The sequence below is a fragment of the Apis dorsata genome, unplaced genomic scaffold, assembly GCF_000469605.1.
Source record: "Apis dorsata unplaced genomic scaffold, Apis dorsata 1.3 scaffold_517, whole genome shotgun sequence".
Taxonomy (NCBI): domain Eukaryota; kingdom Metazoa; phylum Arthropoda; class Insecta; order Hymenoptera; family Apidae; genus Apis; species Apis dorsata.
Window position 1 is genome coordinate 473858 of NW_006263742.1, and position 13356 is coordinate 487213.

General features: G+C 38.6%; 2 protein-coding genes across 31 annotated transcripts in view; both read left to right on the forward strand.

Annotated features, from left to right (window-relative positions):
- LOC102672218 (sorbin and SH3 domain-containing protein 1) overlaps positions 1–13356 on the forward strand; it is a 115194-nt gene that overhangs the window by 60217 nt on the left and 41621 nt on the right. For 15 of the 30 annotated variants that reach the window (XM_031512761.1, XM_031512758.1, XM_031512764.1 and 12 more), the window contains one exon: positions 10413–10517. The exons of 3 other annotated variants lie outside the window; for them this stretch is intronic. In XM_031512761.1, the coding sequence (XP_031368621.1) occupies positions 10413–10517 (105 nt within the window). Of the gene's footprint in view, positions 1–6856; positions 7360–7737; positions 7790–10412; positions 10518–10720; positions 10724–11625; positions 11957–13356 lie in introns of those variants that run through there. 12 more of the 30 variants (XM_031512759.1, XM_031512767.1, XM_031512779.1 and 9 more) reach the window with 7 other exon arrangements.
- On the forward strand, positions 7–3702 carry LOC116186211 (calponin homology domain-containing protein DDB_G0272472-like). The gene is made up of 5 exons (XM_031512803.1): positions 7–158; positions 774–790; positions 1013–1138; positions 1244–3484; positions 3604–3702. Exons 1-5 carry the CDS (start codon positions 35–37, stop codon positions 3616–3618), a joined length of 2523 nt encoding a protein of 840 aa, XP_031368663.1. The 5' UTR covers positions 7–34; the 3' UTR covers positions 3619–3702.

The following is a 13356-nucleotide window of genomic DNA, read 5'->3' on the forward strand; positions in this document are numbered from 1 at the left end:
GATAAGTGTGACGTGCGTGGACGGGGAGGAGGAGATGGAGGTGGGGGAGAAGGAGGATCCTGGAGAAGGTTTGGAGAAGGAAAGGGAAAGTGTGGGGATTTGTGGTGAAAGGGAAACTGTGGAAGAAGGAATGTTGAAAGAAGAGGAATTGGAAAAGGAAAGGGAAAGTGTGGACATTTGTAGTGGAGGAGAAATTGTGAAAGAAGGAACGTTGAAAGAAGAGGAATTGGAAAAGGAAAAGGAAAAGATGGAGATTTGTGATAGAGAAGAAATTATGGAGGAAGGAACGTTGATAGAAGAGGAATTGGAGAAGGAAAAGGAAAGTGTGGAGACTTGTGGTGGAAGAGAAACTGTGGAGGAAGGAACGTTGATAGAAGAGGAATTGGAGAAGGAAAAGGAAAAGGTGGAAACTTGTGGTGGAGGAGAAACTGTGGAGGAAGAAAAGTTGAAAGAAGAGGAATTGGAGAAGGAAAAGGAAAAGATGGAGACTTGTGGTGAAGGAGAAACTGTGGAGGAAGGAAAGTTGAAAGAAGAGGAATTGGAGAAGGAAAAAGAAAAGGTGGAAACTTGTGGTGAAGGAGAAACTGTGGAGGAAGAAAAATTGAAAAAAGAGGAATTGGAGAAAGAAAAGGAAAATGTGGAGATTTGTGATGGAGGAGAAACTATGGAGGGAGAAACGTTCAAAGAAGAGGAATTGGAGAAAGAAAGGGAAAGTGTGAAGATTTGTGATAGAGAAGAAATTATAGAAGAAGGAACATTGAAAGAGGAATTGAAGAAGGAAAAGGAAAATGTAGAGATTAGTGATGAAAGAGAATCTATAGAAAAAGAAATAATAATATTGAAGGAAAAGAAGATTAGTAATGGAGAAGAAGCTATAGAAAGAGGAATATTGAAGGAAAAGGAAATTAGTAATGGAGGAGAATCTATAGAAGAAGAAATATTGAAGGAGAAGAAGATTAGTAATGGAGGAGAATCTATAGAAGAAGGGATATTAAAGGAAAAGGAGAATATGGAGATTAGTAATGGAGGAGAATCTATAGAAGGAGAAATATTAAAGGAAAAGAAGATAAGTAATGGAAGAGTATCTATAGAAAGAGAAATAATAAAAGAAAAGGAGAATATGGAAATTAGTAATGGAAAAGAATCTATAAAAGAAAAAATATTGAAGGAAAAGGAGATTAGTAATGGAGGAGAATCTATAGAAGGAGGAATGTTGAAGGAAATTATAGAAATTAGTAATGGAGAAGAATCTATAGTAGAAGGAATGTTGGAGGAAGAGGAATTAGAAAGGAAAAGCACAAAGATAAGTGATGGAAAGGAATATGTAGAGAGAAAGAAAAGAAAGGAAGAGCGTGAAGAAAAGTCTGAAAAAGTAATTGAAAGTGAGATATTGAAAACAAATAATGAAAACACGAATCTAAGTGCATCCGAGTTAAAAATTGAAGAGGAAATTTCTGTCGATGAAAAAGAAAAATTAGACGAAACGGATGACACGTTAATCGATATGAAATCGAGATCAAATGAGGAAGAATCTGTCGATGTATCGATACACTATCGTATTTCCGACACTTCAAACGTCAGTGAACGCACTATGACGGAAAACGTAGAAGAAGAATCTAAATTGACCGAAAATCGAAACGTTTCGATGGTGAAATCGAAAGAAATCGAGGTATTGAAAATAGACGGTGATAGAAAAATGGAGAAATCTGTGGAGGGAAGAAAATTGGATTTGGAAAGTAAAGCAGAAGATTTCGAGGCATTAACCGTGAAGTCAAAATTAACTGACAAAGATGACGTAGATTCCAAAAGCGAAACGTTGACTAAGCAATTTCTAAAAAAAGAAGAAGAAGAAGAAGAAGAACCTTCGAAAAATAATATCGCGCAAATTTCCAAGACCGACGAGGAATCGGATCGATTAAACGAAACTAACGAAAAATTGGAGCAAAATAAGCGATCGACGACGAGTTATCACGAATCATCGATCTCGAAATCAATTTTGAGAAAAATCACGAGTGAAGAAGTGTCTTCGTTGACCAAAGATTCGTACGAAATTTCACGCGACACGACAGGAACGAAGAGGAAACGTCCTCCAACACCGCCGAAAAGATCGTCCAGCCTTTTGCAAGAAAGATCGTCCCACTCTCCGCTCCGTGGAAAAAGGGAGAGCAAAGAGAGCATTGGGGAGATGGAGGACACAGCTACCTCCTCGGGATTGCATCGAGATTCCACGGAAAGTTGGACGACGAGGGAAAATATTGGCACCACGAGAACATTATTGACGATAATATCCCAGAGTGACGCTGGCGTCGAAAATATTCGCGACACCTTAAGCAACGTGGACACCGTCTCCCTACCCGAGAGGGACAACATCTTGGACGATTTGAAGGAGTTTGGGGGGAGGAGTGTTTGTCTCGAGAACGACGACAACACGGACGAGTTGCGCAAGTACGTGGAGAATGGCGCCAGGCTTGGCAATGGCGCAAGTTCTGAAATAAAACGTGACTACTTGCATCGAGAGACACGCGAAAAATCGCCGGTGTCCGTGTCGTGTACGAAACAGAGCGTGGACGGGCTACCCGTGAAAGGAGTAGCGAAAATTGTCATGGAGCAATGTCGGGAGGAAAAATCGTTGGGCTCCGGTACGAGTTCGAAACTTCGAGAGAGGGAATCCGTGGAAAGAATAGAGAAAATTGACGTGGAATCTCGAGAGACGCGGGAAGAATCAACGGCGTCCATTTCGAAACGAAGCGCGGACGCACCTGTGGAACGAATAGTGAAAATTGACGTGGAATCGTCTACGATCGACGAATCCGACGAAGCGAGAATTTCCGAGAAATTTGAAGAAAAAGAAAGGAAAAAGGTTTCTGACGGAAAACCTGTGGAAAGAATAGTGAAAATTAACGTAGAATCGTCCAGCGAAAAACCGGACAAAACGAAGATTTCCAAAAAATGTGAAGAGGAAGAAGAGGTTTCGTACGAATTACACGAAAAGTCACTAGAATCCATGTCGATAAAACAGAGTGTGGAGAAACCTGTGGAAAGGATAGTGAAAATTGTCATGGAGCCATCTTCTACCGACAAATCTGATAAAGTGAAAATTTCTGAGAAAGAGAAAGAAAAGAAAAAGATTTCTGATGAAAAACCTGTCGAAAGAATAGTGAAAATTAACGTTGAATCCACCGATGAATCTGACAAAACGAAGAAATGTGAAGAGGAAGAAAGGAAAAAAGTTTCGTACGAATTACACGAAAAATCACTAGAATCTATATCGATAAAACAGAGTGTAGACAAACCTGTGGAAAGAATAGTGAAAATTAACGTAGAATCGTCCACTGAGAAACCGGATAAAGTGAAAATTTCTGAGAAAGAGGAAGAAAGGAAAAAGCTTTCTGACGGGAAACCTGTCGAAAGAATAGTGAAAATTAACGTTGAATCGTCCGATGAATCTGATAAAACGAAGGTTTCCAAGAAATGTGAAGAGGAAGAAAGGAAAAAGATTTCGTACGAATTACACGAAAAGTCCTTAGAGTCCGTATCGATAAAACAGAGCGTGGACAAACCTATAGAAAGAATGGTGAAAATTTCTGAGAAACAGGAAGAAAGGAAAAAGATTTCTGACGAAAAACCTGTCGAAAGAATAGTGAAAATTAACGTTGAATCGTCCACCGAAAAACCGGACAAAACGAGGATTTCCAAGAAATGTGAAGAGGAAGAAAAAGTTTCCTACGAATTACACAAAAAGTCGCTAGAGTCCACGTCGATAAAACAGAGCGTGGACAAACCTATAGAAAGAATGGTGAAAATTTCTGAGAAACAGGAAGAAAGGAAAAAGGTATCTGACGTGAGACCTGTCGAAAGAATAGTGAAGATCAACGTGGAATCGACGGGAAAACCGGACAAAGCGAAGATTTCCGAGAAAGAGAAGGAAAGAACGAAAAAGATTTGTGACGAGAATGGGAGGGGAGACGAGGTTGGACCGAGACAAGAGGTGCACTCTCGTCATCATCGCGTTCACAAGAAGATCGTGAAGAATGAGACGTCGAGTACGACGACCGTCGAAACGACGACTGGCGACAAAGAGCGCGGTAACAAGATGGAAAGTTCGAGGGAACTCACTACGAGCGAGGAAGAATTCGAGGAGATTTACAAGTATTCCACTCGTACGTCCGACGATGAACTACAATCTCCCGCGTTCAAAACTCGCCATGACGAGAGAAAGGAAAAGGATAGGCGCGACACTCCTTCCGAAATATTAAATTCCACTCTGAGCAACGACGAGGCGCGAACTCATCGCGCGCGCAAGCAAGATGGAAGGGGAAAGGATTCTCCCTCCCAGAAAATATCGGATTCGTCCACCATCACCGATCCTACCACCGCGTTCCACGGCCCTATGGAAGCGTGGCAAGTGGACATATTCTCCATAATAACCGAGGAGGCGAGGAAAAGCAAATTGAGACGAGAGATGGAATCGTCGCGCGGAGTACCCCCCACTCCCGCCTCCCAAGACCTCTACTACGTACCGATCGAGAATGGCTCTACTTACCGGAAGAGTAAAAGTAACAATTTCGACGAGAGTCCCGTTGAATCGTTGAAAGATATTTGCATCAAGAAAATCTTGTCCATGCCGTACGGTCTCCACGTGATCAACGAGATCACCGTGCCGAGATTTAACGTTTTCGAGAATCTAGGATCCGAGGTATCGAAATTTCCAACTAACGGGATTCGCACCGCGCAAAAAGCTCCATCTTTGAACCGTGTCGACGAGAATACGAAGAATACTTGGCTCGGTTTATCGACCTCGACGGATCCCAACCTGCTCGTCTGTCTTTCCCCGTCCCAACGGAGAACCGAGATAAAGGCAACGGCGGACAATTTGCTCGATTTGCACGAAAAGTTCATCAACAGGCGCAATTACTTCGACGAGGAGCCTCCTCCGCGAGTCCCCCCCGCCAGATATCGGGTGGAGGTGGTGGGCCCGAAGGAGGAGAAGAATAGTAAACACGGGTCAGAAGAGTGGAAAGGAGACGAGAGGGGGAACAGATTATTGGAAATTATCAAGGAGAATTCGGATAAGAGGAGCGGCACCAAATCGGTCACGTTCGAGGAATCGAGCCAATCGGGATCCTGTAACGCGGACGGGGTCCCGACCTTTGACAGTGGTCGGCAGCAGCGTGCGAAAGTCACTAGGTTGTGCGACTGGCTGAACTTGGCCAGGCTCGATCGTCAGTCGTCGAGATCGCCTCGCCACGCGACACCGCTCCCCGATGATTTATTAATAGAATCGTCGGGCGAGGGGGGGCAGGAGCGCGATAACGAGCCACTCGTTGCATCGAGCGCGATCGCTAAACGGTTAGACATGCCTCGATCTGTCCACTACTCTTTTTCCTCGACGCCGTTCGGCAAGAGTCCTTTAACGTTGAACAGCGCCGTCATCGACAAATCGGTTCACTTCGTCGACTCCTCCTCCATGGAGAACCCTCCTCAGAGGCCGGATCCGCCTTTAAGAAGCTCGACGCCGTTCAGAAAGAGTCCTTTCACGTTCAACAGCGCCATTATCGACTCCTCTTCGATGGACAATCCTCCCAAGAGGCCGGATCCTCCGTTCACAAAGAGTCCTTTGACGTTCAACAGCGCCATTATCGACTCTTCCTCCACGGAGAATCCTCCTTTCAGAAGCTCGACGCCGTTCAGAAAGAGTCCTCTGACGTTGAACAGCGCCATTATCGACTCCTCTTCGATGGAGCATCCTCCCAAGAGGCCGGATCCTCCGTTCACAAAGAGTCCTTTGACGTTGAACAGCGCTATAATCGACTCTTCCTGCATGGAGAATCCTCCTTTCAGAAGCTCGACGCCGTTCAGAAAGAGTCCTTTAACGTTGAACAGCGCCATCATCGACAAATCGGTTCACTTCGTCGACTCCTCCTCCATGGAGAACCCTCCTCAGAGGCCGGATCCGCCTTTAAGGAGCTCGACGCCGTTCAGGAAGAGTCCTCTGACGTTGGACAGCGGCACCATCGACTCCTCCTCCATGGAGAATCCTTGTTTAAGAAGTTGGACGCCGTTGGGAAAGAGAAGTCCTGTGAAGAGCGGGAAGATGGAGAAATCGAGGCGCGAGCCGCGTTACAACGTGAACCCGGCGTTGATCGACGACAGGGTGGAGGTGCCGCCGAGAGCGAAGCGCGTTGTGAGCGTGGACAGGTCTTGCATCGACACGACCAGCATTTTCGACCAGAACCCGCCCAGAAGTCACCTGGAGCCGCGCAGATACGGGAACGAGGAGGGCGTGAAACACGTGGCCGCAGCCGAGATCATGGAGGAGCTGAAGAAACTTCAGAACGAGACCGAGGAACAATTGGAGGGAGCGCGTGGCTCGTTGCCTCCTCGACGATACGTCGCGCGCCAATTGAGGTACATAGAATTGTTGGAGAATCAGTTGAAGAACGTGATATTGGCGGAGGAGGAGGAGAGGGAGGCGTTGGAGGAATATCGCGCCCAAACGAGGAAAAAGAGGGGAAATGGAAGAAGGAGCAGAAAGGAGGAGGAGGAGGAGGAGGAGGAGGAAAGTTCTTTTTGGAAACGAGGGGACGAGGCCAATGACGATTCCAGGAAGGTGGAGAGCGAGAAATGGGAGGAGGGATCGAAGGAGAGATCGAAGGAACGCGGGCGTGGAGATTTGGATCGGGGAGAGAACGGTTTCCACGAGGGAGAGACTCGGGAGAGAATGGTGGAGCGCGTGGAGCGGACGCGTGATTCGGTGATTGCTAAGGAGGGGGAGGGGGAGTTGAAGCGTTGGGGAGGAGGAATCGGAGGGAAGGAGGAGGTGGATGGCGGGAGGAGGATCGGCAAGGTTGGGAAAATGGTGAGAATCGAGGAGAGACCGAGGTCCTCGTCCTCGGTGGTGGTGAACGGCGAGGCGTTTCGTAGGCGGATGTACGACGAGTATGTGCACAAGGTCATGGAACGAGAGGAGCGGAAGCACCACAAGGTGGTGAAGATCAGCACGCACGAGGATCTTAAGAAATTCGATCGTAAGAGCGATAAGAGCGGTATGACCACCGTGGAAAGGGAGTTCATCGAGAAGGCGAGGAACAGGTTGAACAAATTTGGGATTAATTTGGACGAGAGCGAGACGGAGAGTGAGAAGGATAAGAAAGGTGGCGGCAGAGGGGGAAGGGAGAGAGAAGGGGGGGAGAAAAGAGTGGAGAAGAAGAAAGAGGAGGAGGAGGAGGAGGAGGAGGAGGGTATCGTAAAGGCGAAGTGTTTGATCGATGGAAAGGAGTTCGAGGACTCGAAAAAATTGCCCAAGCATCTGCAAGAATTCCTCGATATGCCCGCCAATTTCGACGATGGTGAGTCCAGGTGAAAAATGGAGGATTGTGCTGTGTTTATACCTCGCCGTTGTTTTTTTTTTTTTTTTTCTGGGGATTGAAAATTTTCGAGTTGTTGCGCCCGGATTTTTGGTTTTTTTTTTTGTTTTTCCTGTTTTTTTTTTTGGGGTTTAAAATTTTTCGAGTTTTCTCCCCGGGTTTTTTGGTTTTTTTTTTTGTTTTTCCTGTTTTTTTTTTTGGGGTTTAAAATTTTTCGAGTTTTCTCCCCGGGTTTTTTGGTTTTTTTTTTTTTTTTTTTGCTGAGGATTGAAATATTTCGAGATTGATCGCCTGGATTTTTGGATTTTTTTTTAGTTTTTCCTGTTTTTTTTTTGAGGTATACACGAGAGAGAGGCGTGTCGAATATTGGATGTAACAATTACTAATGGCACGTTTCGTAAAATTGGATTGCATTGTTGTGGGTAGGTATCCGAATGCTTGTCGTATTGCTCGTTACTAACTCGACGAATTGGATTTTTTTTTTTTTTTAATTGACGAACATTTTATATCTAGTTTATTCCTCCCTTTTGAAAAATTTATATTAATTTATATTGAAGATATTCGTCGGGGAAATATAATTTTGATTTTCACTTTTATAAACAAAAAATTTAAATATTCGACGAAACAATTACTTAACTCGTTATTCGTATTACCTGTTTTTCCACATACGGATATAATTTAATAACGAGAGGGAGATTTAATTGGAAAAAAAAAGTTATTTCAAAAGGGGTTTAAACTCCTTATTACTCGTCACAATGAAACGTGAAATAGGATGGCAGAAAGGGTATTATACGATGAATCGATAGACGGGAAGAGCGGATCGTTTTCCCGCTAATAAAGTGGGAAATGCCGAGAGATAAGTTTGTTAGGTTTCACGTGGGTCGTAGGTTATCGTTACAACTAGAACGCCGAGACCAAACTCTATAAGAATTTCCGCCGTCGTAAATTTTTATACGTTCTATATAAATTGTAAAATTTTACGTACTATTTTTATTCTCGTGACACAACGAGTTAGAGAAATATCTGGACCGATTGGAAAGCATACCGATATAGGAATAATATATGTATATATAGAAAATTTCGAATAGTAAAAATTTTATCGGATTTTTATTTTAAAAATTCTTTTATTAAATATCGAAGACGCGCTTTTATGAAAAGCATTGATAATAATTATTCGGGATTTAAAAAAAAATACACTAGGTTCAAGAAATTAGCGATAATTATTTATTATTAAAATTAAAAAAAAAAGTAACATTTACTTGGGAGTAAATGTAAAAATATATGCAAGCAATAATCATTAAGAATCGAAACATTAAATAACATAAACTAACACTTAACGATTGAAAGCATAAAATATATACTAGCAATTGATCAAAAATAATAATAAGTACTCACAATTAAGATAAACGACGAAACTATATATATAATTTTATTAGAGACAAAAAAGTTAAATGGCCTTACCAACAACTCCCCCCTTCCTTCTTTCTCCTTCCTTTCCTTCCTCCCCACCACCGAAGGATCCAATTTACGTCCAAAACTCAACGATTTATTTCTCCTCCGAATGTCCGAGCCTGGTCGGTTGCAACGCGATTATGATTCATTCGAGAATGAGAATCTAAATATAGGCCTCGGGAAAAATAGGGCACCAGCTTCTCTCTCGTAGTAAAACGTCCAGCTTCGCGGCTTAGGACCGGTCCTCCCTCGATTTTCGCTATTTCCGACGAATTGCGACACGCGTACATCAATCCTCTCCCCTCCCCTCTCCTCCCTCGAGACCTTCACCCTTTTCGATCCCCCACCAGAGCTAGAACGAGGTGGGAAGAAGGAATCGAAATAGACGTTCGAAGTAAATATTTCTTAACGCGATGAGTGGCGGGAAGTGATGGTTAACTGGCCTTTTTCGATTCGATATTTTACTCTTTAGGTTGTGTACATGAAATATTTAATGTATTATGTCAGAATTGTCACAGATATGATTGTATCTTTTTTGTATGGAAATATAAAAGTGTTTCTGTCATTGTGATAATCGTGTAGTATATAAAATGTATGATATGTTCCATTTTGGAATAATTAATGGAAGGGAATTTTTTTATTTTGAAAATAATTCGGGAAGGATTGTATTTTATTTATTTCGAAAAATATGATTTTCAATGAAAATAAAAATCGTGGAAATTAGATTTATTTTTCGAAATTAATACGTTTTGCGTTTGGAGGTGGAGTGAATTTGTTTGCGGATAGAGGATGTATAGATAGCAGTAGTTTCTGAGCGAGTGACCCAGTTAACGTCACAGATATTTTGTAGCCTGGCTTCAAATTTGTTTTGGCCAGAATCGGTGTCAATATTATTAGTGCTTTGTAGAATTTTTTCGTGCAATTTGTAATATTATATCTGGTAAACGCAATTTATTTGGATTTTGATGAAATATATTTCAAATCGAATGGAAATGGAATTTTTAAAATTATATTTTTGTGCAAAATAAAATATTTGAAAAATTGAGGATAAATTTTTATTTTTAAATATTAAGCAGAGCTTTTTCAACGAAGGAAGAAAATCAGGCCCATTCTTCATTCCTCCATCCAATAATACGTTTATTTATTTTATTTTTAATCATTTGAGGTCATTGTCTGTCTGTGCATCTCTAAGCATCGCTTTATAACTATGTAACGCACTTGGCTAGTACTGACTTAATAATATAGAATATATTTTAGAATATCATGGAATATTTATAATAAGATACATAATTTATATCAATAAATGGAAAATTATAAATTTAAATAATTTAAAATTTAATCTTCAACCTGTTTTTTATTTTTAAAAATAAAGAATTATTGTCTAATTTAAAATCTCACAACAATGATATCATATTTGAAGAAAGAAAAAATTATAAATATTCCACGAGCGAATAACGCTTTTTTATTTCACCAATCTGCATTTTAAAGTAATAAATAATAAAATTGTAATAAGACTGTAATATATCTTTTATTTATTTTATTTTGTTTAATTTTTTTTTTTTTTGGGCCTGCTTCGGTTTGCTTTTTTTAAAGGATATGGTTATAATTTTGCGACAAAGGAAACTGACAATGAGTACGGTCTTCTGCACGAGATTGACAGTGCTTTGAAATTCGGCAAAGGATTTCTATTTGGTAAAGGTGCGTTTCATTACTTTGCTTAGTTAATCCCAGCATGCATTTTACTTATAAATCGATGGATAATTTATGGAAATATTGAAATAATTACAAGCATATAAATTAAATTTAATATAATTTAATTTTCAATATTTTAGACATGAAAATAATTTATTTAGAAATTATAAATTGAAAAAAAAGATTTTCTTTCTCGTGTTTTGAAATAGTTGGTTAATTAGATTGAGTAGGTTGTTATTTCATATTGCGTGTACAATTTAATTATTTTAACGCTTAATTATGCATCTCGGATGAAAGAAGCTTGATCTTTCATAAAAAAAATTTTTTCTCTTCTCGTTTTCTTTTTAATTCGATGATTTTTTAAAATTAAAAACGGCAATGAATTTTAAATCACAATTTCTAATTTTTTCTTAACAAATTCAATATTGCAAGAAAGGTTCATTTTTAACGTTAAAATAAAAAAATATACAACCATTTTATTAACACCGAGATACTTTGCTCCTCGCTCACTTGTTATTCATGAGGCTTTATTACTCCTGACGTAATGCAAATTTACATTAATTAGAAATAGTGGAAGTAGGAAGAGCAGAGCTCCCTTATTAGAAATTAGACTTTTTTTTTTATTTTTATTTAAATATAATTATACTTACATAATTTTTACATCAAGATTTAATTATCAAATATATTACTATATATTACTAAATATATTACTATAAAATTTAAAAAGTTCGTTAATAATTTAAAAATTCTTTTTAAATTATTATTATTATTATTAAAAAGATATCAAACAATCGAAGAATAAAAGAATAAAAATAGTATATTAAGTGATTGTTAATATATTTGTGAAACACATTTTTTTAAGATTGATTTAAATACAAAAGTTCCTATATTAATTGCAAATAAGATGATATCAACATCCTATACGTAAAACATACACATATATAAACACATATAAAACATAAAATATATATATATATATTTCACTAATCATCTTTCAATAATTTAATAAAAATTATTTGAAATAAATTAAATCTTCACGCACCATTGTGTAAATCGATCGAGTTTTTAAAACAATCGAAAATAAAAAATGTATACGCACCATAACCTAATCGGAACCATCTTACGAAATTCAAATTCACATGTACGCCGTTTGTAAATATTTGCAATCGAGCGACGTTCTTAAAACGATCGAAACATTACACGCCCCTTTCGAAACGTTTACATTTCGATCAGTTCGGTACGAACCACGAACCGGGGAAGACGCGTCACACGACTATTCTGAATCGGTGGCTTCTGCGTAGTTGAACGACGCGTAGAAATCGTTTCGATGGCGTCGTGGTGGGTATCGGGCGTCGCGACGCTTCTCAGTCCTCGGTCATCACTCGAGCTTCGTTTGTAATCCATCTCTCGTGCGTGTACAGATTTCGAACAGATGCTGGAAAAAAGTGAGTGCACGTTTTTAACTTTTGAAACGGACAATTTTGAATAGAGGTTATGTAAAGATGGAAATAATGGTAGGATTCGTGGTGTTGTTAGAGTCAAGGATTAAGATTCAACAGGTTGTCCTGCCAATTCACGAAAATCCGCTTAAAATCGCGTTCGAATGAGACAAGTATCGTTTTAGAATATTTTCTCGCATTATTGTTTCTCGCGTTTCGATTCGAAGTGTCTTTTTGTGGTTTCATTGCGAGTATTTGGAAAACATTTTTGATGAGATTTTTCAATTTGAGGGAAAGAGTGATTAATGTTTTTGATATTTTTTAAATATTTTTTTTTTTTAGAAAAAATTGATTTTTCCATGGAGGATTTTTCAAAAAAGAGAATTTTAAAATAAATAATTAGATTCAATCAAAATTATTTCAATAAATTAAACAAATTTTATAGGTTAAATTTAATATTAAATTTAATCATTTAAAATTAATTCATTTCATAATCGAAATTTGATCATGACTTTTCAATATCGTTATTACTGATTCAAAACATCGATTGAATTACCAATACGATCGTATTTGAATATAATATTGCGAACTCGATTCTCATTATTTAATCGAACAATAGTCCGTGAGATATTATCCATATATATTAAGATGCTTAATATATATGTATAAATAATCCTTATATACGTACAATTCGATTTATTTAATTCAAAAAATGCGATTCTTGTTAAACGAAATTATTCGTTTCTAACTCGTTTATAAATTCGACATGTTCAAGTGTGTGTTAGTGTGTGCTTTATAATCGACATAAATTATAAGAAAATAAAAAGAATCGTGTTTACTACTAACGATGAAAAACTCGCGATACTCGAGAGTGTTTTGAAAATATGTGGAAGTAAACGTGGAACAGCTTGTTACTCCTCGATTACATAAAGGTGTCACGTTACTGCTCGGCAGATTGCACGAAATTGCAATATACGTGCATTCGAGGTAGAAGTTGCCCGCTATTTTCGTTTGTCAGCCATTGAGTTCTTCCGCTTTTTCAATTCTTTCGCGCGAAATTCAATTTGCGTAGAGAAAGATTAATTTTTTTTTTATTAATCGATTTTATTTGTTTTCGTTTTATTTTTTGATTCTCTTTTTAAAATCGATTCTATATTCTATTCATTCGTGATATTTAAATCGTATAATCTATGATTTTTCTTTTTTTTTTTTTATCGAATCTATAGATTTGCTTGTTTAATTTCGATTTTTTTTTAGGATAGGTTTTATATTCTTCCCGCCTACGAAATTTGAATCGTGTAAAGAAAAATATATTGATTTAATTTTTGTTTTTTTTATTTTTTTTTAAATTTTATATTTTTTTCCTGAGAAATTTAATTCGTATAAGAGAAATTGGAGAAAAATCC